We start from the raw sequence: 27,651 nt of genomic DNA, 5'->3' as shown, positions 1-27,651 counted from the left end.
TCTTCCTGTTGAATTGTCTCCTTTATCAGTATGCAGTGACCATCTTTGTCCCTTGTAACTGTTTGTTACTTAAAGTCTATTTTATCCAATATTAGTATAGTCACTCCGCCTCTCTTTTGGTTACTACTTGCATGATACATTTTTTCTATCCTTTCACCCCCCAGCCTACTTGTATCTCTGAATTTAAAGTTTCTTGCAGACAGTATATAGATGGATCATACTTTCTAAATCCATTCTGCTAATCTCTACCTTTTGACTGGAGAGTTCAGTCCATTTACATTTAAAATCACTACTATTTTGCTATTTAGCCTTTGTAAGTCATACTTCTTTTATGTCAAGCCTTACGTTCATATTTTTTTATTTATTTGCTTCTCTTTGTTGTACTATATTAAGTGCTTTCTCATATCTGAGTATATTTTTCATCTTTTTTCCTTGTAGTTACCACGGGGTTAAAACTTAACATCCTAAATCTATAAACAGTAACAATCATACGTGGTTTGATACCAACTTAACTTCAATAGCCTGGCACAGATACTTTTTCTATACTCCCTCATACCCCCACCATTTTTTTGTACTTGTTACAATTTATATCTTTGTGTATTATATGTCCAAAAATCTCGATTTGTCATGACTTTTTATGCATTTACATTTTAGCACCTGTGGGAAATAAGAAGTGGAGTTACATACCAAACAGTACAGTACAATAATACTGGCATTTGTAATTACTAAGATGGTTGCAGGTCTTTATTTCTTTATGCCTCTTTGAACCACTGTCTAATGTCCTTTCCTTTCAGTTTGAAGTACTCCCTTTAGCATTGATTAGGGCAGTTCTAGTGGTGATATTCCCCCTCAGCTTTTGTTTATCAGGCAATGTCTTAATTTCAGCCTTATTTTTGAAAGAGAGTCTGGCGAACATAAAATTCTTGATGGGCGGTTGTTTTCCATCAGCACTTTAAGTATTTCAACCCACTGCTTCTTGCCTCCATGTTATAATATTTTGATTTTTTTTATTGGGATTACTTCATTGTTTAATGGTAACCACTTATCACTATCCAGCAATGAACTTTAATTATATCTGGTTACCTGTGGTGGCTATAAGCTTTTTGTATGCCGGAAAAGATCATGTTCTTAACATGTGGTTGTAAACCCCCATCAATACATAGGCTATTTAGGAGAGTAGGATCTTAAATTGAGATATGATCAACCTCATATAAACCTCACTAAACTCATTCCGGGTGGGTCTTAATCCTATTACTGGGATCCTTAATTAGAGGATAAAAGACAGAGAAAACACAGGAAAACACCCTAGAGAAGCTAAAAGAAGAAAAAAGCCTGCAAAGCTGAGATGGAGCAGCCGGAAGCTGAAAACAACAAAATCCAGGAGAAAAGGACCCGCACATACAGCCATGTGCCAAAGGAGTCCCAGAGTACCAGCAGCCTTTCTTCAGGAGGAAGATATCATCCTGTTGATGCCTTGGTTTGGGCATTATCGGGACCTCAGAACTGTAACTTAAGTTAATAAATCCCCATTGTAAAAGCTAACCCATTTCTGGGTTTTTAAATTTCATAGTCCATTACCTGTGTTTATTGTTTTCTTCAATAGTTTTATTTTGAAATAATTTTAGTTTTGTAGAAGGGTTGTACAAATAGTACAGTTTCCATATACGCAGACCAAGATGTTAACATTTTATATAACCATTGTACATTTATCAAAACTAAGAAATTGACATTGTACTATTTACTAAACTACAAACTTAATTTGACTTCTCCAATTTTTTCCCTAATCTCCTTTTTCTTTTCCAGGATCCAATCCAAGATACCACATTGCATTTAATCACCTCCAGTCTCTGACAGATTATTGATTTTTGCCTTGTCTTTTAGGACATTTGATACTTTCTTGAAGAGTAGTGATTATTTTTAGAAAGAATATTGCAGAGATAAAGGACCCTTCTCATCATATATCAGAACGTACACAACTTATCTTGATCATTTGGTTAAGATAGTGTTCACATATTTTCTGTAGTTTTTCCTTTCCATTAATCTATTGGTTAGAAGCAAGTCACTAAGTCCATCCTACAGTTGAGGATAGGGAAAGTAGGCTATGCCTCTTGGAGGGTGGAATATCACAGAATTCAGGGACCTATGTTAAAACCACCACAGCAATAAATATTTATGGGGAGATACTTGGAGGCTATTCAAATATCCTTTTTCTCCTCTGTCCATTAATTGTTTTTTTTTACAGGCAAGAAATTTGATTGAGAGGCCTTGCAGAGGGGGTCTGAAGTCTAAACTCCAGCCCTCTCCTTTGCCCATTAATTTTAGTCATCATGAGTGGATGTTACCTGTAGCATTTACTACTGCAGTGATCTATTGATATTATATTTCCCTCATTTCTTTTACATTTAAGGTTTGTCCCTCATTCAATTTCTGCTTGTTTATCAGTATGGATGGTTGGATCTTGTGTCCTTTTGATATACCCTTTTTTTTAAAGCACGTTTTCTTACTTTCTGGCACTACAAGATGCTACAGGATCAACTGTTATTTTCCATACCTAGTTCTTTAGATATTTCTCCAAGAAACCTTGGTTTCCTTTATTGAAGAATAGTATTTAGAAACCAAGTTCTCTTGCTAGATGTGCTTGTTGCTCTTGGAGTGTCATTGATTCTGAGCCCACTCAGTGGGCAGAGCTATGAAATGTTTGTATACCAACACACACACACGCACACACAATCTTTATATGTATTTGTGCTTGCCAATGTGTAGATACGGTGAACATGAATTCTTACTGATATTCTTATCTCTGACACTAATACAGCACCACAGGTTCATTCTAACATTTTACCTCTACCTTATCTATAACTGCTTTTTCTGACAGTAAGAAACCTTGTTCTTATTATCTACGATATTATTTACATTTTGCTCAATCCTGATATGTAGGTAGTTTCAGAATTGTTAAGCCTTACTCCTGTGAGAAGAAAGCTGACCAACTTGGATACAGTTCTTTTTGTTCTTTTAGCCTTACTGTATCCAACCAGTTAAAACAACATTTTCCAAAGTTATTTAGGTTAGCCCCTTCTCCTTCTCCTTCACTAACTATGTAATCATATATTTGAATATAGTTACATTCATTTGTTACAGTCTGCATTCCATACCAGAATCTCCCAACATTCTGGCCAATGTTTTTTCTTATTTTTCAGGGAGCATGCTGCTCTGAAAACTGTTACTATACCCTAGAAAAGGCATGTTTTTTAATCCCAATCCAGAAGGGCAAACCAGTTGTTTAGGGTGGAACCTTTTGATTAGGTTGTTTACATGTGGGTATGGATTTTTGATAAGATTATTTCCATGGAGTTGTGATACTCTCCATTCAAGGTGGATCTTAATGCATTTACTAGGGTCTTTAAAAGAGCTCAGAGCTGACACAGACATAAACCCAGATGTTTGGAGAACAAGACAGAAAAAGCCCAGGTACTAAGGAAGGACACACAGAAATAGCCAGAACCTGAAGAGAAGAAATCTCCAGTCCCGGATGATGCTAAGAGGTGAAAACCAGAGTTTTGCTTTGGAGCAGCTAAGTGAGGGCCCACACATGCTTAGAGAGGAAGCCAGTGGAATCAGAAGTTGGAAGCCTCAGAACTAGGAACAGCAGATGCCAGCCATGTGACTTCCCATGTGAAACGTTGGCCTTTCTTTGGAATCAAGGTATCTCTCTCTGGATGCCGTGGTTTGGACATTTTTATGGCCTTAGAACTGTAAACTTGTAACTTAATAAATCCCCTTTATAAAAGCTGATCCATTTCTGGTAGATTGCATACCAGCAGCTTTAGCAAACCAAAACTTGGAGCATACAATAAAAGTCACTGTTTAGTTCTGTGAGTTTTGAAAAATGCATATTCATGGATCCACCACCACAGTATTAAAGAGAAGTTTCATTGCTCTAAAAATTCTTTCGTGAAGCCCCTTAAGTACTGGCAACCACTGATCTGTTTTCTAGACTATAGTTTTTGTTTTTTTCTGACTTGTTTCATGAAGCAAAATGCACTTAAGGTTCTTCTTACATGTTGCTGCATGAGTCATAAATCCATGTACCACAGTTTCTTTATCCATGCCTTTGTTGAAGAGAATATGGATTGTTCCCAGATTTTACCAATTATGAATAAAGTTTATAAGCATTCACATACAGATTTTGTGAACATAAGTTTTCAGTTAATTTGGTGAGATACCAAGGAGTGGGAAGTCTGGGTCACAGTTAAGTTTCACTTTATAAGACACTGCCAAATTGTTTTCCAAGTGGAAAACACTAGCAATGAATGAGAGTTCCTGTTGCTCAGCATCCTTGCTAGTAGCCTTGGTATTGTCAACTTCTGATTTATACCATTCTACTAAGTGTGTAGTGATATATCGTCATGGTTTTAATTTGAATTACTCTACTATCTAGTGATGTTGAGCATCTTTCATACATTTGAGGTTATATTTCTTTTTTGGAGAAGTATCTGTTCATATCATGTACCCATTTTTTAAAGGGTGTTCTTTTCCAATTTAGCTCTTTTTCTTGAATGGATTGTGCTTTTCTTTTTTATTTCAAACACTGGTGTACAGAAATCTGATTTTCTTTTGTATATTGCTGTTGTATCCACTGACTGGTCTAAAGGCACTTAACTCCCCACCCCCCCATTCTTTGGGATTTTCTACAAAGATAACCATATTATCTGTGAATTGAGCCAGTTTTATTTATTCTTTTCAAATTTGTATGCTTTTTATTTCTTCCTTGCCTTATTGCATTAGCAAGGATTTCCTGTGTTGAGAGGACATCCTTAACTTAGAGACAAAGCGTTCTTTCATCACTGAGCATATAAGCTGTAGGTTTTGTGTAGATGCCCCTTATTATATATTTATTTTAAGTTCATACTGCTTCTTCCATTCTCATTTTCAGTGCCTATTAAAATTGTTACTCCAAGAACACACAAGTGGCATATTTGCCTACAACCCATTCTCCAATCAAAAATTAAAAAGAAATGTACGTGTTTTTAGAATAGACTTTAATTTTATATTTTTCTTAAAACACAGATTTTTTATTAAAACTAAGGATAAGTTATAACATTTAATTTCAAATCTTCATAGTTTCAATATCCTCTGTTGGTCATTATAATTAAGAGTTGTGTATACGAAGCAAGTATTGATTCACAATTGACTGATGGTCAATGGAACGTTTTTGAATGTCCAAAACGAATGATTTCAACCTTTTTGAAAAGTTCAGGAACAGCTTAGGATTCTGCAGTTGTTTGTGAAGGCTGGAATTGTCCTGCTTCAAATTTTTCTTTGAATTTTAAGTAGTCTCTTCTTTTATCAAAATATTTTATCTGTTGAGATAAAAGGTTTGGAATAAGGGCAGGTTATGCAGCTTAGATAAAAAGCAGAGGTTTAAATGTAACAGTATTCGATATAAATTGCTTAAGTGGTTAATGGTTTAAAATCCTTCTGATCAGTAGATTTGAATTAAGAATCTCCTAAGGTTTGGGGCCTATTGTAAAGGGTCCTAGATTGTAAGCTCTTACAGCAGTCACATATACTCAAGCAGTATAACTGTTATTTCTAAATTCTGAGATACTGAGTTGTTTGTTTATTACTTGGTTGTTTCCAGAAACTTCAGGTATTCATGTGACACCTGAGACTGAGAGGTAGAGCTCTGAAGCTATGAAAACCAGCAGTACTCCATGCAGGAACTGTTTAAAAAGTTGAAAAAGTGATCAGACTTCAAGTAGAGATACTAAAGTAAATCAGAATACAGGGTAAAGGATGATATCGTACATATTTTAAAACATGAACGTCTGTGTGAGACCAAAGGGAGAGATGTTTATTTGGTGCAAAATTTGTATTTTGGGTAGTGCATTTCCTAATGTAACTTGTATGGTCAGTTTAATTGAACACCATAAGTGGAATCTTGAATAAGGCATGGGAACTTGTTGGTTTATCCAGGTTAGTGTGATGCCCCATATATCCCAGAGTAATTTGAACAGTGAATAAAGAAGTATTTGCAAAGTACTTGGGGAGAAAGGAGAAACTATTCAACTTCCCAATTTGGAGGATTTCTGATATTCTCACAAGCAGTGAGAATATCAGAAATCAATAGGCCAAGCCCTTGATCTTCGGGTTTGCCCCTATGAAACTTATTCCTCCAAAGGACAGGCTAAGCCTACATAAAATTAAGCCTAAGAGTCACCCTGTAGAATGCCTATGGATTTTGAGTGACTACTGTTTTCTTATTTGCTGACAAATCTTGATCTCTAAAATCAGAAACGTGCTGTTTGAAATTACATTAGTAGGAATGAAGCATTCCACTTTTGCCTGTAAAATCTAAGTCACTGTGACAGAGATGTAGCCTTGATTTCCAACTCAACTGCAGAAGCTTAAATAAGGAATTTATGAACATGGCAGTTAACATTTACCTTTAACTTCGCAGAAAACAAGACCTTAGGTCCACTTCTCAGACCAAACCTGATGATGAACCATATATAAAAACACAGTTCTGAACCTCTCAAAACATTGCTTCGTTTAAAACTTTAATAACAAATTATTCCATATAAACTGTGCAAGTGGTTTAAAAGATTAGAATCCTTATAAGCAGTAGATTTGATATGTCTCCTGACAAGCACAGATCAGTGAATCCTAACCCTCCACCCCACACCACACCCAGTACTGTCTTTTCCCTTGTTTGATGAGATGCCCCAATTTCTGGTGTGTGGTCTCCCACCTTACAACGAGATAATAACTTTGCCTGTCACACTAGATTTATCCTGGTGATGAAAGGCTTATTGTGCTAGGATAGGTATAATATAAAAAAAAAAAACAAGTAGGAAAGGATTGTGGGAAGATGGTACAGTAGGAAGCTGCAGGACTGAGTCCTTCCACCAGAGTAACTATTAAACATGGAGGAACAACTTGTAAAACTCTGGAGGCAAGAGCAACAGTGTAACTAATCAGGAAAGAACAAGAGGAGGCTGATAAATTACAGCTAAAGAATAAATTGCTCTCCCCATGTGGCAACTGACATCCCCACCCACACTCACCTCTGGCAGCAGGCTGCAGAATGGGTTCCAGCCTGTGGCTACTTCACTGGTAGCAGAAAGGGACATAAGGCTTTTTCCCAAGATTGGGGGTGAACATGACTGGTCACTGATCATGGCTTTTGATTAGTGACTCTGGATTGCTAGGAACAGAGATCTGAGGAAAGCTACTGTTTGAACCCAACCTGGACAAAGGTGGTGGCAGTAGTTGTTGAACCCTCTCCAAACGGGCAAGGACAGTGGAGATGTAAGTATTCTGTGTTTGCTCAGGGTTGTGGGAACAGTTACTTGGGCTGTACTTGCTGGGCAAGCCAGGAAAGTTCAGCTTTCGGGAACCATTAGAGTAGCTCTTGGCACTCTTCCTATCTCCTCCCCCAAGGTACTTTGGACACACTATCCCCTCCAAGGTACTTTGGACACAGTCTCTCCCCATTCTTGAGTCTCTGGCCCTACGGTGGCTTGGAAAGACTGACTTGGGAAAGTCTTCCCTGGCACACCCCTTCTAGAATTTGCCCTCCGGGCAAAAAGCAGCTTGATAAAACAAAAGGACTGCAAAAAACTACAGAGGTGGACAGTGTGGAGCAAAGGGCTGCCTGCATCAAATCACTGGGAGAGAGGGTGTGTCTCATGGAAAATGGGACAGGAGAATTCTAAAACACCTAAAAAGCAAAGCACAGCACAAGACAGAGGCACGGAAAGATGGGGAACACTGCACACTGCATTCACCTTAGGCTGACATTCCTGCTTGCAGGGCTGCAGTTCAAGAACATAACTGTTTCATCACCGTCTGATTACCAAATCAAGATACAGGTATATAAATAAATAAATCCCAGAGATAACATTTTACAATATTAAAATGTATGATGCGCAACAAAAGGGTTCAAGACAAACAGGAAATGGTGGTGTCATGGTCAGGTTCATGTGTCAACTTGGCCAGGTGGTGGTGTCTGTTTGTCTGGTTGGGCAAGTGCTGGCCTGTCTGTTGCTATGAGGACATTTCATAGAATTAAATCATGATCACATCTGCTGCATCCACAGTCAACTGCATTTGTAATCAGCCAAGGGGTGCATCTTCTGCAATGAACAATACTTAATCTAATCACTGGAAGGTGTTCAAGGAGGATTCAGAAAAGACAGTCTCTCTTCCTGCTTTGGCCGGCGAGCCTCTCCTCTGGAGTTCATCCAGACCCTTCACTGGAGTTGTCAGCTTCACAGCATGCCCTACAGATTTTGAACTCTATGTTCCCACGGTTGCATGAGACACTTTTTTAAAACTTTATATCTATGGATATTTCCTGCTGATTCTGTTTCTTTAGAGAACTCTAGCTAATACACCTGGCCCATTAAAAGGAAGAGGAAAAAAATCCAAAGAACATCAGCGAAGAAGAACAGGATGTGGACAGACTGAATGAAGCCATTAAAAAAATCTTCAAAATGGTCAAAGGAGATGGAAAATACAGAGAAAGGCATAAAAGATATCAGGGAAACAATAATCAATACAGGAATCTTAATAAAAAGAAATTTTAAAAAGGAGCCAAATGGGCACAAAGGTAGTTCAATGGTAGAATCTTGCCTGCCATGCAGGATACCCAGGTTTGATTCCAGGCCCATGCACTATTCCCCCCAACTCATCCCCCCAAACACCAACAAAATGGTGCCACAATAACAAGACCACATGGAAAAATAAAATGTGACCCCCACTACACAGAGTACACACAAAGGAGCCAAACGGAACAACTGGAGTTGAAGACCACAATAACTGAGATGAATTCCCAGGAGAAGTTCAACAGCAAGTTGGGGCTGGCACAATAATCAGTGAACTTGGAAGACAGGATTCTTGAAATGAGTCAGGCTGAGGCAGCAGAAAGAAAAATAGAATTAATATAAAGGAAACTAGCCTAGGACACCTCTGAGACATCAAGTGTATGAATGGATACATTATGGGAGTCCCAGAAGACAGAATGGAGCAGAAAGAATACTGAAAGAAATAATGACAGAACTTTCCAAAGTTAGTAAAAAGACAGGAATATGCACGTCCAAGAAGACCAGAGAACCCCCAAAAAAGATAAACATGAAGAAAAATACACCTCACCATATACTGATCACACTATTGAATTAAAGAGATAAGAAGAGAATCCTGAAAGCTGCAAGAAAAAAACATGTTCTGTTCAAGGGAGTCCCAATTAGGTTAAGTGCCAATTTATTATCAGAAACATGGAGACAAGAGGACAGTGGGTTGAAATACTAAAAGTGCTGAAGGAAAACAACTTCCCACCAGGAATTTTATATCCAGTGGGACTAGTCTTTCAAAATGAGGGAAGAGAGACCTCTGGAAAGATGGTGGAATACAGACAAGCAGAACTCACTCCACCAAAACCTCCTAGGGAACAGGCAAGCACTTTCCAAAGCAGTGGTTCTGGGGCTCAAGAGACCAGGGAAGGCCCACTGCAACATATAAGGAAGAGCTGGGGTGGGAGGGATTGCGGTGGGGGGTGATACTGTGGTAAGTGAACTCAACAATGGTACCCCCTCCTCCACTAGAGGCTGGCAGCTGTAGGTCAGCTTGGTTTGGTGTGCCCCAGCTGGCAAGAGTTCTAGGCCAACTGTTGGCCAGAGAAGTTAACCCTCAGTCCCACAGCCTAAAGCCTTTCCACAGAGTGACTGTGACAGGAGACTGATCTGCACCAGGGTACCCGGCACCCCATTCCCACACCCTTGACCCAGCAGCCCCGGGTGCATCTGTTTTTTGTGCAGCCAGCTGTAGTGGGCTGGGAAAGCAGGAAGGCCCTCCCTCAGGAAAAGTGGACGATATGGCATAGTCCTGTCCCAGCTGCTGGCCAAGAGACAGTGACCCTCCTGAATCCCAGACTTGAAACTTTCCACTTGGGGGCCCAGGGTGCTCGCAACTATAGTATATCCACAATCCGAGGAGTTGAAGCAACTGACTATGCTCCACTGCAGCTCCAGGAGCCCACCCACCACCTTCAAGCCCAGCAGCCCTGGGAACACCAGTTTTTGTCCAGCTGGCTGCAGTAGTCTGGGAGACACAAGGAGATCCACCCCTCAGGAAAAGGGGTTGACAGAACAGTACAGACCCAACCGTTGGCCAGAAAAATAGGACAATGGGGGCCCTACAGCGTTGGTCCTTTCTGGACAGACCCACAGCACTGCCAGCCCACAGAGGTATCAGAAGGATAAAAACTTACCTTCGTAGGGCTGTGGGGAATAAGTCACCAAAGATCGCCATCTGCTGGGAAGGCAGGAAACTGTAGTCTAAGAAGCTACTTTCTTGACCCTTTCTCTAGGACCCTTTGGTACAGATCTGCACCCTAAGTGGGATTGTGGCCCTAATCTGGAAGCCCTAGAAATACTGAAGTGGCCACAGAAAACCTTCACAATGAACCAAATCAAAACAAAATCTTAGAGGGAAACCAACCTTCAAAATTTATCAGCATCATCAGATACCAAGAAACCAGCAAAATTTACAAGGCACATTAAGAAACAAGATATTGCCAGACCAAATGGTCAGATTAAAAAACTGGAAGAAACAGAATTTGGAACCCACGACAGGAATCAAAGGAAACTTCCTGAACATGAAAGAGGTCATATATGAAAAACCCACAGTGAATGGTGCATTCAGTAGTGAAAGACTGAAAGCTTTGTCTCTTAGATCAGCAACAAGACAAAGATCGGAAATATCACCACTGCTACTGTGCTAGAACTTCTAGCTAGAGAAATCAGGCAAGAAACAGAAATAAAAGCCATCCAAAGCAGAAAGAGGTAAAACTTTCACTCTTAGAAACAACATGATTCTGGATTTCGAAAATCCCAGAAAAACTACAACAAAGCAACTTGAGCTAGTAAGTGAGTTCAGCAAAGTCACAGTATACAAGAGCAACACATGCAAGACTCAGGCTGTGCCAGAAACCACTCCTTGACTGGAAAAAAAGAAGCTGTCTCTCCCAGGAATGGTAGAGGGGGTATTAGGGTGGAGTAGGTGACCAGCCAACACTGTAGCTTCTGATTAGCAAAATGGGACTGCTGCGTAACAGCTCTGAGCCAAATTTAGAACCTGCCCAGGACAGAAAGCAGCTATCAAACTCTGATTCAACCTTGCTCCCAGGAGAAGAAGCAGGGCAGACTCAGAAACACAGTAACCTCTTGGTGACTTTTCCCCAAGAAAAGCAGGGGGAAAACCTAGACACCAACTGCAGCTTTGGAAGTCAGAGTGCTGTATTCCAGGTCCCAAAGTAGCAAGTGCTAATCTGCCCAGGACTGAAAACAGCTGGCTGCCTCCATTTCAATCCCAACCTGGGAAGGATCATAGTGGGGCAGATTTGAGAGAGACAGTAATTTCTTGGAGTGGCAGGGAACAGTTACTAAAAGGCAGCTCATTCCCAAAAGAGGGGGTGGGGCCTTGGCCCACTGCAATGTGCAACTGTAGTTTAGAGAAGTCAAATGTCAGGGTCTGGGATCTGAGCAACAATTTCAACCCGCAGTAGCCACACAGTAGCATTCTGTGTCTCAACCACACATGCACCCAACAAAGGCAGAGTCGGTTGACAATTAAATGCCACCTTAAGACTGCATAGAATAGGTGGTAGGAGGGTGCCATCTGTTGGGCATGCCAGGAAAGCACAGCAGTGGGGGGAGGTTAAAGAGAAGATTGGCATCCTTACAGATCTCCCCAGGGCACTTCAGATCTCAGGATCCTTACAGATCTCACTAGGTCACTGGGTCTGTTCTGACTGGATAAAACTGATTTTGGAAGGTTCTCTCCAGGGGAAGCCTCCTCCCAGATTAAGTTCTCCGGGTGAAAGCAGCTAGAGATAACAAAAAGAGAGTTAAAGAGGCAGGGGACTTCCCCCTAAGATGGTGGAATAAAGATAGGCAGAGCTCCTCACCAAATATACCTAGACATCAGGGAGAAACTGTCCAAAGCATCAGTTCTGAGGCTCGAGGAACCAGGGAAGGACCACTGAAACATATTAGGAAGGGCTGGACAAAAAACATGGAGAAACGGTGACTGAAAAATTGTGGTGAACTTGACTGAGGCCCCCAGCACCTATGGGTTGGCCAGGCAAGAACCTGGCAAGATGCAGCACAGTTCTGGTCCAACAGTTGGCCAGCAAAGTTAACCCTCTTGATGCTGCAACATAGAGCTTTTCAACACTGGAGCCTGCAGCTCCATTATTTCCACAGAGAGAAGAAGCTGTGGAGAATGAGTGAGCTACACCATGACCCTCAGCACCCACCCCCCACCCCCAGGGCTGTAAGTTCAGGTGCGTCTGGTTCTTGCTTGGCAGGCTGCTGCAGTCTGGGAGAGACAGGAAGGCCCTCCACATGGGAAAAGGGGGTCTTGGAACAGTTCTGATCCAGCTACCGGCTGGTGAAATAGGACAGCAGGGTCCTATAGTCTTGGTCCTTTCTGGAAGTCATGCACAGCACCGCAAGGCCATTATCCGCACCCACCGTGAAACAGGGTTCAAAAAGGCTAAAATATAACTTATCTTCGTAGGGCTGTGGGAGATAAGTTGTGAGAAAGCACCAGGCTAGGCAAGTGCAGCCTGGGAAGCTCTCTGCTGGCCCTTTCCTCTAGGACTCCTTCGGACGGGTCTGCACCTCCTGCACTGAGGCTGTAGCTCTGGTCTGGCTGTGAAATCTGATGAACGAAGTACCGAGGAAACCACCAACGTGAACACAACAAAATCTTAAATGAGAAGGAAACCAATTTTGAAAATAATCTTATAATCAGATGCCCAGAAACCAGCAAAAAATTGCATGGCACATTAAGAAACAAGAAAAGATGGCCAAGCCAATGATCTAGTTAAAAAGTCTACTGCTACTGGCACAGCTGTTGGGAGTGAGCATCTCCTTCTCGGGATACCCATTTCCAAGCATCTCCTGCATGCTCTGGCCCCACACAGACCTGTCAGCCCCAGGGAACAAAAGCAGAGCCCTTGCACCCTCTCCTGCAGTTGGAGGATGTCAAGAGGGCTGAGCAGAGAGTGTGGTCCTCAGCAGCTGGAAGAGGCCATGGAACTGAGGGGCAGAAAGCTGGTGCCTGGTGCAGAGCCACAGAACCTGTGGGAGTGCACAAACGGGAGCCTGGGACTAGGAAGTAAGCCTGGCCGCATTCCTTGGGCGCACTACCCTCACCAGTGCATCCCCATGACCAGCGACTCACCCCACACCCCATGCACCCGAACCCTGTCACCTGCTCCCATCCCCCATGCTGGATGCACCCCCATCCCACCAACCCCCAGTACATGTACCTGTCCCTCACCGGCACAGCCTCATTCCGCCCCACCTGAGCTCTGCACATCCACTTATGGCACTCCCAGGCCTACGCATGCACGTGGGCCCCCAATCACATCATTCAGCTCTGGGAACCGCACTTTATAGCAGTCCTAGAACCACGCATGTGCACGGTCCTCAGCCACACTTTCTATCTCTGAGAAAGTGCTGACCTGTGTGCAGCGAGGTCACATCTGCCCCCCATCCACAAAGGCATAATGCCGACCTGCTACCACAGCTCTATATATGCACACAAAGGGCCCCATGCCTTAGACCAGTGCATACCAGGGTTACGGTCCCCTAGACTGGTGCACCAGCACAGCTACATCCTGCTGGGTGCCCATGTTCACAAGCATCAGTGTAACATCCCCTACCTGCACCTATACCTGCCCTGAAACAAATCATCACACTCAGTGTCCACCCGGTGCCCTGCTCCCTGCTGTACAACCATCCTGCAAACACAAGGTCTTAGACTACTGAAAGAAATCAATTCCCAAAGTAAATCAATCAAGATATTTACATGCCACGAAGACAGAAGATCGCTAAGCATATCACAATGCAGAAAGATATAGTCCTGTCTAATGACCAAATTAAAACACCAGAGGAGACACAGATGCTGGAACAACTAATCAAAGATGTTCATACAGCTCTACTTAATGAAATAAGTGGGGTAGCTAATAACATAAAGGAGATCAAGAAGAAAGTAGAAGAGCATAAAGAGGAATTTGAAAGAATAAATAGAAAAACAGCAGAAATCACAGAGATTAATCACTGAAGGGAGCGATAGATGTTTCAACAATAATAGTAGGAGACTTCAATATACCACTCTCCTGTATGGCTACGACAGCAAGACAGAAGATCAATAAGGAAATAGAGAAGTTAAATAACTTGATAAATGAATTAGACCTAACCCTGAATTTCATAGGCCTTCTTGAACCAAGGTATCTCTCCCTGGATGCCTTACATTGGACATTTCTATAGACTTGCTTTAATTGGGACATTTTCTCGGCCTTAGAACTGTAAACTACCAATTTATTAAATTCCCCCTTTAAAAAGCCATTCCGTTTCTGGTATATTGCATTCCGGCAGCTAGCAAACTAGAACAGATACTATGAACAACTATATGCCAACAAACTAGACAACTTAGATGAAATGGACAAATTCCTGGAGACACATAAACAAGCTACACTGACTCAAGAAGATATAGAAGATCTCAACAAACCAATCACAAGTAAAGAGATTCAATCGGTCATCAAAAATCTTCCTACAAAGAAAAGCCCAGGGCCAGATGGCTTCACAGAGGAATTTTATCAAACATTCCATAAAGAAATAATGCCAATTCTCCTCAAACTTTTCCAAAAAATTGAGGAAAAAGGAACTCTACCTAACTCATTTTCTGAAGCTTATATCATTTTAATACCAAAACCGGGTAAGGATGCTATAAGAAAGGAAAACTACAGGCCAATCTCCCTAATAAACACAGATGGGAAAATTCTCAACAAAGTATTAGCAAACTGAATCCAACAATACATTAAAAGAATTATACACCATGATCAAGTGGGGTTTATACCAGGAATGCAAGGATGGTTCAACACAAGAAAATATAAATTAATGTAATATAGCACATTAACAAATCAAAAGGGAAAAATCACATGATCATCGTGATTGATGCTGAAAAAGCATTTAGCAAAATTCAATACCCTTTTCTGATAAAAACACTCCAAAAGATAAGAAACAAAGGTAACTACCTCAGAATGATAAAGGGAATATATGAAAAACTGATAGCCAGCATCATACCCAAAAGAGAAGGACTAAAGCTTTCCTCTTAAGATCAGGAACGAGACAAGGATGCCCACCCCACTGTCACACTATTATTCAACAATGTGCTACAAGTTCTAGCTAGAGCAATGAGGCAGGACAAAGAAATAAAAGGTATCCAAATTGGAAAGGAAGAAGAAAAACTCTCATTACTTGCAGATGAGATAATACTATATTTGGAAGATCCTGAGAAATCTACAGCAAAATTACTTGAGCTAATAAACAAATTCAGTAAAGTGGTGGGATGCAAAAATCAGTAACATTTCTATACACAAGCAACAAGCTAGCTGAGCAGTCAGTCAAGGAAAAAATTCCATTCAAAATAGCAACTAAAAGAATTAAGTACTTAGGAATGAACTTAACTAGGGACATAAAGGACTTTGTACACAGAAAACTACGTAACACGGCTAAAAGAAATCAAAGAAGATCTAGATAGGTGGAAAGACATTCCCTGCTCATGGGTAGGAAGGCTAAATACAGTTAAGATGTCAATTCCCCCCAAACTGATCTATGGATTCAACACAGTACCAATCAAAATTCCAACAACCTACTTTGAAGATTTGTAAAAACTAACTACCAAATTCATCTGGAAGGGAAAGAGACTCTGAAGAGCTAAAAACATCCTAAAAAAGAAGAATGAAGTGGAAGGATTAACACTCCCTAACTTTAAAACCCATTATAAAGCCACAGTGGTCAAAACAGCATAGTACTGGCACAAAGACGGAAGCACTGACCAACAGAACTGAATCAAGAGTGCAGAAACAGACCACCAAATCTATGGTCAACTGATTCTTGACAAGGCCCCCAAATCCTCTGAACTGGGACAAAATAGTCTTTTCAATAAATGGGCATGGAAGAACTGGATATCAATAGCCAAAAGAATGAAAGTGGACCCCTAACTTACACCCTATACAAAAACTAACTCAAAGTGGATCAAACACCTAAATATAAGAACTAAAACCATAAAACTTCTAGAAGAAAATTTAGGGAAACATCTTCAAGACCTAGTAATAGGAGGAAGCTTCCTAAACTTGTAAAAGCAACAACAACAAAAATAGATAAATGCAAACTCCTCAAAATCGAATGCTTCTGTACCTCAAAAGACTTTGTCAAAAAGATGAAGTGGCAGCCAACTCAATGGGAGAAAATATTTGGAAATCACATATCGGACAAGGTTAGGTTTGATATCCTGTATATACAAAGAAATCATACAACTCAACAACAAAAGAACAAACAACCTAATTATAAAATAGGCTAAAATATGAATAGGCATTTTTCTGAAAAGCAAATACAGATGGCTCAAAAACACATGAAGAGATGTTCATTTTCATTGGCTATAAGGGAAATGCAGTCTCACACCTTTAAGAATGGCTGCTATTAAACAGGAAACTATAAATGTTGGAGAGGATGTGGAGAAATTGGACTTATGCTGGTAGGAATGTATAATGGTGCAGCCACTATGGAAGACTGTTAGGCAGATCCTTAGGAAACTAAATATCAAGTTGCCCCATGACCCAGCAATAGCACTACTTGGTATATACCCAGAAGGGCTGAAAGCAACGACACAAATAGACATTTGCACACTTATGTTCATAGAAGCATTATTCACAATCAACAAAAGATGGAAACAAACCAAATGCCCATCAACAGATGAGTGGATAAACAAAATGTGATCTATACATACAATGGAATATTAGGCAGCAGTAAGATTAAATGACGTCCTGAAGCACATGACAAGATGGCTGAGCCTTGAGGATATAATACTGAGTGAAATAAGCGAGACACAAAAGGACAGATACTGTATGATTCCACTTTTATGACCATGGTACAGGTAAAATCAGAGGCTTATAATAGAGAAATATAGGGGACTTAGAGATACACAGAAGCTAGAGATGGGTGAACGATTAGCTAATGAGGTTGAACTCCAATGTAAGGAGGTAGAAGTAAAGGTGGTTCTCTAGTGGGTCTATAGGTAATATTACCATAGTGATGATGAACAGCATTGAAAGGGGTTGTATACTACGTTTCCCACTGATTAACACTAGAAATATAAATTAGTTCTTCCAAGAACTACTTCAAAGGTATGATTCATGTACAAAGAATGCTCAAGTCCACGGAACAAGGGAAAAACTGCTATTGCATGCTATGGGCTATGTTTAGGAAAACATCAGCACTACCACAGCAACAGCAGAGGTAAATAATGGGGGGGGGGCAAGAATTAGGTTTAGATTTCCTATTTGGCAAGGGTGTGTTTATTAGTTTTCTTTCTCTTGGGAACAATGAAATTATCTAAAGTTGAGAATGTTGATGGATAGTGGACTTTGGGCACTATACATGATCCCTAATAAATGCAGGTGGCTGAAGGATGCACAGATTGAGAAGTAGATTGTCAAACAATGATGTATACTTATAAGTGAATGTTGTGCTGCTATAAAAAAGGAATGAAGCTGTGAGGCAAGCAACGATGTGACTGAATGTGTGGGACATCTGGTGAGACAAAATAAGCCAGAAACAAAAGAACAACAACGGTATGGTCTCCTTTTGAAAATACTCACAAGAAAACAGGGGCCTAGACTGTAAGCTTTTATAGCAGACACATTTAGTCCAGAGGGGTAATTATTATTTCTGAATTTTGAGAAGCTGTTTTACATATATATCCTGATATTTAGAGATAAGAGCAAAGCTACTCAGGTTGGGGTTAAAGTAATTCAGAACACAGGGGTAAAGAAGACATGTCTATAGTTTAGAACCACATATACTCTTTGAGACCAAAGGAAGAAAGTTTTATTTGGTCTAGAACCGAAATTTTCTGTAGCACATAATCTAACTCAACCTATCTGTATAGCTCATCTGAATAATCGAAACCAGGGAGCCCACAATAAAAAAAAGAGGTCCTTTAATCCTGTATAGCTTAATATAATGCCTAGATACATCCTAGAGTATATTAAGCAGATAATATACTGTATTGGCAAAAAAGTATTGGCAAAGTCCCCTGAGGGATGGGAGAAAAAAAAATGGAACTATTAAACATCACCATCAGGAAATCCCCTGATACAGTGTCAAACTACAGCGACACCCAAATCAATTGGTCATGACCTTGATCTTGAGGCTTACTCTTGTGAAGCTTATTAGTTAGCAGGGAAGCTTAGCCTACCTATAGGTATGTCTAAGAGTTACTTCTGGAGGATCTCTCTTGTTGCTAAGATGTAGCCTCACACTCTCCACACCCAAATCTGCAAGTGAAATCATTGCCCTCCCCCTCACGTAGGATATGACATCCAAGGGTGAAAGTCTCCCCGGCAGTGTGGGAGATGACTCCCAGGGATGAATCCAGCCCTTGCCCCATGGGATCAACAATTCCATCCTGACCAAAAGGGGGAAAAGAAATGTAACATCTTTTAAGTAAAGTATCAGTGGCAGACAGAGTTCAAATAGAGTCAAAAGGCTACTCTGGAGGTTGCTCTTATGCAAGCTCCAGCTAGACATTGCTACCTATCATAACCTCCTAACCCCCAACCAAGATCATTCCAGCCAAACCTAAAGAACACCTAAGGCAATATATAAGAACCCACAAGGGCATAGCAAGTGCCAAACTTAACGTCACTATAAAAAATAATAATAATAAAAAAAAAAAAAAAAAAAAAAGAACCTACAAGGGTTCCATGCACTAGAGTAACTTTCCAGAAACCTACAACCTCCAGATGTGTCCCTGGACCAGATACATCCTGAAACCTAGAGGGCCCAGCCTCTACAGAACATCAGATAGTTCCATCTCCCTACCCTATATTGATGACAGACCCTTCCAACATGAAAAAGTTGGAATGGCCATAGCCCAAACACCCCTATAGAGAGGAATACAAAGATCAAAGGTGATGGTGGAGTTATACAGAGAAGATAGGATTTAACAAATGAATATGAATGCTGAATTATTAAACTGATATCTCTGAATTTCCAGTATCTTAGAGAAGCTAGAAGTAAAAACCTAAATTTCTGAAATCATAACCCATATCAAACTCTGAACTCTGTTCTACAAATAATTGTTGTGCTATGCTTTGAAATTTATTGCTTTTTTGTACGTTATTTTCCACACACAAAAAAAAAGTTGTCTGGGGTGATAAAAAAATATTTCTGCCTTCTAGTCTCCTATATTCTGGGGGAGCTAGAAGGGAAATTTTGAGAGGATCATGTGGTGGCCCATGACAAACTCTGGGATCTGTCCCGTAACTTCTTGTTGAGGAGTGCTTTGAAAAGTATAGCTTTTTTATTTCTTTGCTTTGTTTACATGTTATAATACACAATAAAAAGAGTTAAAAATAAATGGGCAAAAGACGTGCACAGATACTTACAAATGGCTCAAAAACATATGAAAAATGTTCAACCTCACTGACTTTTAGGAAAATGCAAATCAAAACCTCAATGAGATATCATCTTACACCTACCAGAGGGCCATTATCAAAAAAGAGAAAACTACAAGTGCTGGAGAGGATATACAGAAAGAGGCACACTAATCCATTGCTGATGGGAATGGAGAATGGTGCAACCACTCTGGAAGGCAATTTGGTGGTTCTCCAGGAAGCTAAGTATAGAACTGCCATATGATCCACCAGTCCCATTACTAGGTATATATTTGGAGGAACTGAAGGCAAGGACACAAGCAGGTATTTGCACACCGATGTTCGTAGTAGTATTATTCATGATTAGAAAGAGATGGAAACACCCCAAATGTCCATCAACAGACAAGTGGCTAAAGAAACTGTGGTATATACATATGATGGAATATTATGCCGCTATAAGACAGAACAAAGTCATGAAGCATATAACAATCTGGATGAAACTTAAGGACATTATGTTGAGTGAAATTAGCCAGAAAAGAAAGGACAATTACTATATGATCTCCCTAATATGAACTTTGAGAGTTAAAGCTGAGAACACAGGGTATCAAGAGATAAAAGGAGGGTAGAGATTGGGCATTTGATGCTGAAGGGGTACAGAATGTTCAACAGGATTGACTGTAAAGATCCAGAAATGGATAGCAAAATACTATCTGATGGTAGCACAATATTGTGAGTACACAGAACGAAGCTGAGTGTGAATATGGTTGAAGTAGGAGGGCAGGGGGCATGCATGACACCAGAAGGAAAGATAAAAGATAAAGACTGCAATGGTATAACTTAGCGACACCTAGAGTGAACAATTAGGATGATTAAATGTACAAATATAAAAATGTTTTTGCATGAGGGCAAACAAATCAATGTCAACATTGCAAGGTGTTGAAAATGGGATGGTATAGAGGGGGTAGGATACAATCAGTGCAAACTAGGGTCTATAGTAATATGCTTCCATTAAATGTAACAAAGGCAATATACCAAAGCTAAACGTCTCTAAATGGGGGGATGGAAGGAGGGATATGGGATTCTTTGCGGAAGAAATGGAAATGTCCTCATATAGATTGTGGTGGTGAAGACATCGTTATATGATTATAGTGGAACCACTGATTTTTTTTTTTTTTTTTTTTTTTACTTAGGTTGGATTGTGTGATGTGTGAATAAAACTGTTTAAAAATGAACGGAGGTACAAGTGCTGGAGAAAATGTTGAGAAAGAGATGCACCTAGGTATTGCTGGTAGGAAAGTAGAGAGGTGCAGCCCATCTGGAGGGCAGTGTAGTGGCTCCACAGGAGGCTAGGGGTGGGAATGCCATATAATCCTGCAACCGAGTCGTTAGGTGTATACTTGGAGGAACTGGGGAGAGGAATGAACATTTGCACACTGGTATTTATGGCAGTAGTGTTCATAATCTGCAATGGATAGAGGTGGTCTAAGGGTACATCAACTGAAGAATAGAAGGGAGAACTCTGTGTATACACACAATGGACTATCTAGGGCGGGAAGAAGGAATGAAGTTGTGAGGCATGCAAGGTGGTGAATGAACCTGAGGACAGTATGTTGAGCAAAATAAGTCAGAAACAAAGAGAAATATTATTACACCTCACTAATATGGACTAATTATAATGCAAACTGAAAATTGAATTTGAGAACATAGGTTATCAGGTGAAGGCTTATTGTAAAGGTTCCTAGATTGTAACCTCTCACAGTAGTAAAATCTATTCTGGAGTTGTAACTGCTATTTCTAAATTTTGAGATGCCGAGCTCTTTGTGTGTATCCTCACCATTACCTGGAACTTTGGGTATTTGTGTGACACCTGAGACTCAGAGCTAGTGCAGCAGTTACAAAAGTCAGCATTACTCCATACAGGAACAGTTAAAAACACTAAAAAAGAGACCAAACTTCAATTAGAAATATGAATGAAGCTGTTCTTGGTAGGACTAAGGTAAATCATCCTTTATAGGGTAAAGGATGATATTGACTGTATTTTAAAACGTCAACTGTGAAACACCAAAGGAAGACATGTTTATTTGATGCAAAATTTATATTTTCAGTAGCACACTATCTAATTTAACTTGTATAGTCTGTTTATTCAAACACCATAATTACATGGAACCTTGAACAGGGAGTGAGATCTTGTTGGTTTGTTCAGGTTGGTGTGATGGCCCGATACATTCCAGAATAATCTGGACAGAAGATTAAAAAGTATTTGCAAATTCCCCTTGGAGAACTGGGGAGAAAGAAGGACATATTAAACTTTCCCATCTGGGGAATTCCTGATATTCTCACAGGCAGTGGAGACAACCAATTCCATAGGCTGATGCCTCAATCTTTTTTTTTTTTTTTTCATTTACCACTAGCATTTCAAACTAAATTTATTTTAACATTTGTTCCCCCTATTATTTACTTTTATTCCATATGTTCTACTCTTTTGTTGATATGGTAGATAAAAGGAGCATCAGACACAAGGTTTTCACATTCACAGAGTCACATTGTGAAAGCTGTATCATTGTTCAATCATCATCAAGAAACATGGCTACTGGAACACAGCTCTACATTTTCAGGTAGTTCCCTCCAGCCTCTGCATTACATCTTGAATAACAAGGTGGTATCTACTTAATGCGTAAGAATAACCTCCAGGATAACCTCTCAACTCTGTTTGGACTCTCTCAGCCATTGATACTTAATCTCATTTCACTCTTTCCCCTTTTGGTCAAGAAGGTTCTCTCAATCCCTTGATGTTAATTCTCAGCTCATTCTAGGGTTTTTCTCAGTCCCTTGATGCTGAATCTCAGCTCATTCCAGGATCTCTGTCCCACGTTGCCAGGAAGGTCCACACCCCTGGGAGTCATGTCCCATGCAGAGAGGGGGAGGGTGGTGAGACTGCTCTCGTCATGTTGGCTGGAGGGAGAGGCCACATCTGAGCAACAAAAGAGGTTCTCTTGGGGTGACTCTTAGGCCTAAATTTTAAGTAGACCTGACCTATCCTTTGTGGGGTTAAGTTTCATATGAACAAAGCCCAAGACTGGGGGTTCAGCCTGTAGCTTTGGTTGGCCACGCTTGATGCCTCAATCTTGCGGTTCTCCCTTATGAAACTTATTCCTGCAAAGGAGAAGCTAAGCCTACCTATAATTATACCTAAGAGTCACCCCCAGAGAACCTCTTGTTGCTCAGATGTGGTATTTCTCTCTCTAAGCCAACTCGACAGGTGAACTCACTGCCCTTCCCCCTACATGAGACATGACTCCCAGGGATGAGCGGGCACCTGACATCATGGGATTGAGAAAGCCTTCTTGACCAAAAGGGGAGAGAGAGAAAACAAAACAAAATAAAGTCTGAGTGGCTGAGAGATTTCAGAGTCGAGAGATTATCCTGGAGCTTATTCTTATACATTATATAAATATCCATTTTTAGTTAATGGTCTATTGGAGTGGCTAGAGGGAAATCCCTGATACCTTTGAAATGTATATCAGCAGCCTTGATTATTATTTATTTATTTTTTTTTAATATGGGCAGGCACCGGGAATTGAACCTGGGTCCTCAGGCATGGCAGGCAAGCACTCTTACCTGCTGAGCCACCGTGGCCCGCCCCAGCCTTGATTCTTAAAGATGATTATGTAACTATATACAATGTGACCATGTGATTGTGGAAACCTGTATGATGTTCCCTTTATCCAGGGTATGGACAGATGAGTAAAAAAAATAAGAGCAAAAAGTAAATAAATAATGGGGTAGGGATAAGGGATAAAAACAAAGTTAGACAGATTACAATACTAGTGGTCAATGAGAGGGAGGGGTAAGGGGTATGGGATGTATAGGTTTTTTCTTTTGCCTTTTCTTTTTCTGGAGTGATGCAAATGTTCTAAAAATGATCATGATGATGAATACATAACTATGTGATGATACTGTTGAGCCACTGATTGTATACTTTGGATGGACTATATAGTGCATGAAGATATCTCAATAAAAATATTTTTAAAAAAAATATTTGTAAAGTCCCCTTAAGGGACTGGGGGAAAAGGTGGAAATATTAAACTTTCCCACCTGGGGAAGACTTAATACCCTAGCAAGCATTGGAGAATGCCAATTTGATGAGCCTGGCCCTTAATCTTGGGGCTTGACCTTATGAAACTTATTCCTACAGAGAAGAAGCCAAGCCTACTTATGACTATGTTTAAGAGTCACCCCCAGATAACCTCTTCTGTTACTCTCTTATGTGGCCTCTCTCGCTAAGCCTGTTCCACAGGTGAACTCATTGCCCTACCCCCTACATGGGACATTACTCCCAGAAGCGTAAATCTCCCTGGCAACATAGGACATGACTCCCAGTGATGAGCCTGGCCCTGGTAATGTGGGAGTGAAAAAGTCTTCTGGACCAAAAAGGGCTTCCTTGAAATGAAACAAAATAAAGTTTTAGCAGCTGAGACATTTCAGACAGAGCTGAGAGGTCATTCTGGAAGTTATTCTTATTCAGTATAATGATTATCCCTTTTCAGTTTTGGAGGTATTGGAGTAGTTAAGAGTAACTGAAACTGGTGAACTGTAATCCAATAACTTTGATTTTTGAAGATGACTGAATAACTAGGGAGCTTTTAGATGTGTTCATGATTGTGAAAACCTTCTTACTGGCACTCCCTTTATCCAGTGTATGGACAGATGAGTAAGAAGAAAAAGAGACAAATAGTAAATAAATAGGGGTATAGGATGTTTTGGGTGTTCTTTTTTACTTTAATTTTTATTCTTGTTTTTTCTGGAGTCATGAAAATGTTTACAAACTGACTGTGATGTTAAATGCACAGCTATATGATACTGTGAACCACTGACTGAACACTTTGGATGATTATAATGGTACGTGAATACATATATCTTAAATATCTCAATTAAAAAAAAGAGTAGATGATCATGAATCACAGATGGTGAATGGAGGAAACTATACTAATAATCAACACTGAATAAATGTCAGATTAATTAAAAATAAAAAGAATCACTGTCCTCACACTGGTAATAAAAAAAATCCCTTTATGACACAAATAATAGAAGTAGGGATGTGAAAAAGTTTATCAGTTCTTAGGGTGGAGAGAAAGGAAAGGGTAAAAAAGTAGGACCAAGTGTGACTTATCAAAGGAGCTAGGACAACAATTTCCAATCATGGCTATCCATCAGAATCACCTGTGGGGCCGGAGCTGTTTTAAAAGAAGCTTGGGCTCTAATTCCAGAAATTCATTAAGTCAGCAGTACGGTCTTCGGCACAGCTTTTTTTTTTTTCAATCTCCAAACATGATTCTGACATGTAGCCAGGGTGGAAAATCATGACTAGGCTGTCAAAAGATAGGTCTCACAGTGACCAGGTTCTCCTGGGAAAATGTGGGGATGGGATGAGGATAGAAATACCTTTAAGGCCATATCTTAAAACCCAAAGGACCAGCTCTTCATCATTCCCTAAACACCCACCTCCTCACCCCTCAACCAACACAGAATTCCAAGTCCTTCCTTGTCCTCAGCCAAAGGTACCTCTGATTGGCCCCACCTGGCTCTCAGTGACTAAGGGCCCAGAAAGTAGGAGAGTGAGGCCAAGGAAGGGAAAGCATGGGCAGTAGTATTATCAAGGTAAAAGTCATAATGGCATCAAGTTTGATATCAGCCAAAACACCTACATTTTTCACCTACTTCTTAAACCAGGAATCACTCCCAATAGCATCTATCTTAATGGGAAAATCCAAGACATATGACATTTTCTGCTTAAATCATTATCTAATACAATCAGGAAGCCCCACATTCATTAGTTTTTAGTTTATATGTCAAATCTGACATTTAATCTTCATTATAATTCTATGAAATAGATTGCATCATGCAACCTGGGTTCCAAAGATGATGCTGGATTTACAGATGAAGAATTCATTTAAAGCAATTTCACTACCAGCATTCATCCTCAGCCCAACCCTCCAATATGATCCCACCCCCCATTATACCTTCGTGATGATCTCCTTCAAGCTTCATGTTCCTTATCTAAAAATTCAGGATGTGGAACCCTAAAACCACTTAATCTCTAAAACTGTCTGCTTTCAGACTACTAGGTATACATTGGCACAGCTTGGTATAGTGAAAGAGCATGGGCAAATCCAGGTTCAAATCCCACATCAACCAGTTGGGCCTGATTCAGAATTACGGTTCTGCCACTTACTGAGTAATGCTGTTAAAATTACTTGAATGCTCTGAGCTTCAGTTGCCTCAACAGAAAATGAAGAATAACAACAGCTATCTTAAAGGGTACTGATGAAGAAGGAGTGTCAAACTTACAACGGGACCACTTTACAAACCTTTGATAAGGTGAATTTCCTCTTCCAATCCCTTCTAATCATAAGGACAAGCAGTACAGAGCATAAATGCCTGACAGAGACTCAATGAGAGCAGTTGGTGGCATGATCCACAGTATGAATCTTCTCTTTTTTCTACTTTCCAAACTCCCTTCTTTATACTTTATGTTTTGGGTGTTGGACTACATGACTTTGAGTGGGCAACTGCACATGGCTTGTGTCTGACAGTAGTTCTAAGGAAATGAATTTGCTAACTCCTGCCCAAGATTAAATACCACCCCTGCAAAAGGGGAGAGATACTGGAGAAGTCCCTCAATTAAGTGGGATGGAATTTTTTGGTTGTTGTTTATACGTCGTTTGTTTCAATGATCTTTAAAGTGTCAAATGATATTTTCCAAAGATATGATTTAAGTACATAAAATAACCCTGTATTACCAGACAAGGTTTCCTCTGCTTGTCAAAAAAACTATGGACGGCATGCCTAGGATAGCGCTCCACCTCATATCCTACCATTAACACTGTGAGTCTGAAGTACTGACAGTACATCAGAGTCAGTATCAGTATGACTTACCCACTGCTGGGGACAACTTGATTCAAATGAGCTTCTTAGCTTCTTGCATCGAGAAGCGTCTTCTGTGTTCTCATCTAAACACTTCCAGTATTCATCCCGGGCTCCCCAGCAAACTTGCCTTTCTTTCATAGTTGGAGCTGCCATTCCAGTGGGATCAAGCTGTTGGCCAAAATAACATTTGATATTAACACAGAACTTGTAATTTGAGAGAAGGAAAAGGAAGAGGAAAAAAAAAAAATCTGTCATTCTATATTTTAAAAAGAAGTTATACCTTATAATAACTGAACTGATGCCAATCAGCTCTAAATTAGTTATACCTTAAGAGCACTCGCTTTTAAAGTGTCTCTCTTTTTTTGTACATGGGCAGGCATCGGGAATCGAACCCGGGTCCTCTGGCACGGCAGGCAAGCATTCTTGCCTGCTGAGCCACCGTGGCCCGCCCTGAAGCGTCTCTTATAAGCTAATTTTATCCATCAGCTTAGACCTAGAAGACCTGAGTTAGAATTTTGCTCTCAAAAAGTCTATCACGTAACTCCTTTATCCTGTCTGAGCCTATTCCCCATCAGAAAAAAGGGGTAACAGCGCTGTTCAAACCAAAGCGCTGTACAAATAGACGTACTAAGGCACTACGATCAAGCACAACAAGGGATGGAATTCCATTTCACACTCAGAGTAGAGACTCTTCTTACACTCGACGCGCGCGCCGCCCTTGACCCGGTGAGCAAGTCGACCGCTCCGCCCGCCTGGAACCCGGGCTTCCCTTCGGCGCCAGCAGGAGGAAAAGGTCACTCGACCCAACAACCGTCAGGACGCGGGGCCGAGTCCAGGCGCCGCGAGGGTCGCTTCGCCGGCTACAGGGCAAGCCGCGAAGACCCCACCAAGCACAAAAGAAAACGCGATCCACACAGGTGCTAACACTGGCTTTGACTGATCCTTATGGGCCACCGTTTAATTTTCGAAGCGGGCCGGACTTCCTGTTTCGTTCTTTTTTTTTTTTTTTTTTTTTTTTAAAGCCTGCTGAGGTGACTTCCGGGTCTGCGGCGGCGAGGGAAGTTGGTTCGCGGTTTTGCGGAGGTGGGGAGTGGATGGGATCTGGTCACAGCTTTTAGCAGCACAGACCGTAACAACTTTTTGAAACCCTCTCTCCCCGCAGTTTTTCACAACTTTACGAACTGGTTCCCTTTCGTGAATCTAGATTTCAC

General features: G+C 40.6%; 1 protein-coding gene across 3 annotated transcripts; it reads right to left on the bottom strand.

Annotated features, from left to right (window-relative positions):
- Positions 1 to 5,007: 5,007 nt before the first annotated feature.
- Positions 5,008 to 27,418, bottom strand: COA6 (cytochrome c oxidase assembly factor 6). Of its 3 annotated transcripts, none has more exons than XM_077168363.1 (3): positions 27,069 to 27,418; positions 26,450 to 26,608; positions 5,008 to 5,360 (listed from the first exon to the last, which is right to left on the bottom strand). In XM_077168363.1, exons 2-3 carry the CDS (start codon positions 26,591 to 26,593, stop codon positions 5,265 to 5,267), a joined length of 240 nt encoding a protein of 79 aa, XP_077024478.1. In that variant the 5' UTR covers positions 26,594 to 26,608; positions 27,069 to 27,418; the 3' UTR covers positions 5,008 to 5,264. The 3 variants fall into 3 exon arrangements, with proteins under 3 accessions (XP_077024478.1, XP_077024476.1, XP_077024479.1); XM_077168361.1 differs by having other exon boundaries at positions 27,139 to 27,416; XM_077168364.1 differs by lacking the exon at positions 27,069 to 27,418 and adding an exon at positions 26,721 to 27,038.
- Positions 27,419 to 27,651: the final 233 nt, after the last annotated feature.

The sequence above is a fragment of the Tamandua tetradactyla genome, chromosome 7 (genome assembly GCF_023851605.1).
Source record: "Tamandua tetradactyla isolate mTamTet1 chromosome 7, mTamTet1.pri, whole genome shotgun sequence".
NCBI classification, from domain to species: Eukaryota; Metazoa; Chordata; class Mammalia; order Pilosa; family Myrmecophagidae; genus Tamandua; species Tamandua tetradactyla.
Note: the sequence above shows the minus strand (reverse complement) of the source record. Positions and strands in the feature narration are given on the sequence as shown.

Excerpts from the sequence above, each read along its gene's own strand:
- COA6 (XM_077168363.1), bottom strand. The coding sequence starts at position 26,593 with ATGGCAGCTCCAACTATGAAAGAAAGGCAAGTTTGCTGGGGAGCCCGG. Across the intron at positions 5,361-26,449 it reads CAAGTTGTCCCCAGCAGTGG|ATAAAATATTTTGATAAAAG; the intron begins GTAAGTCATACT and ends TTATCTCAACAG.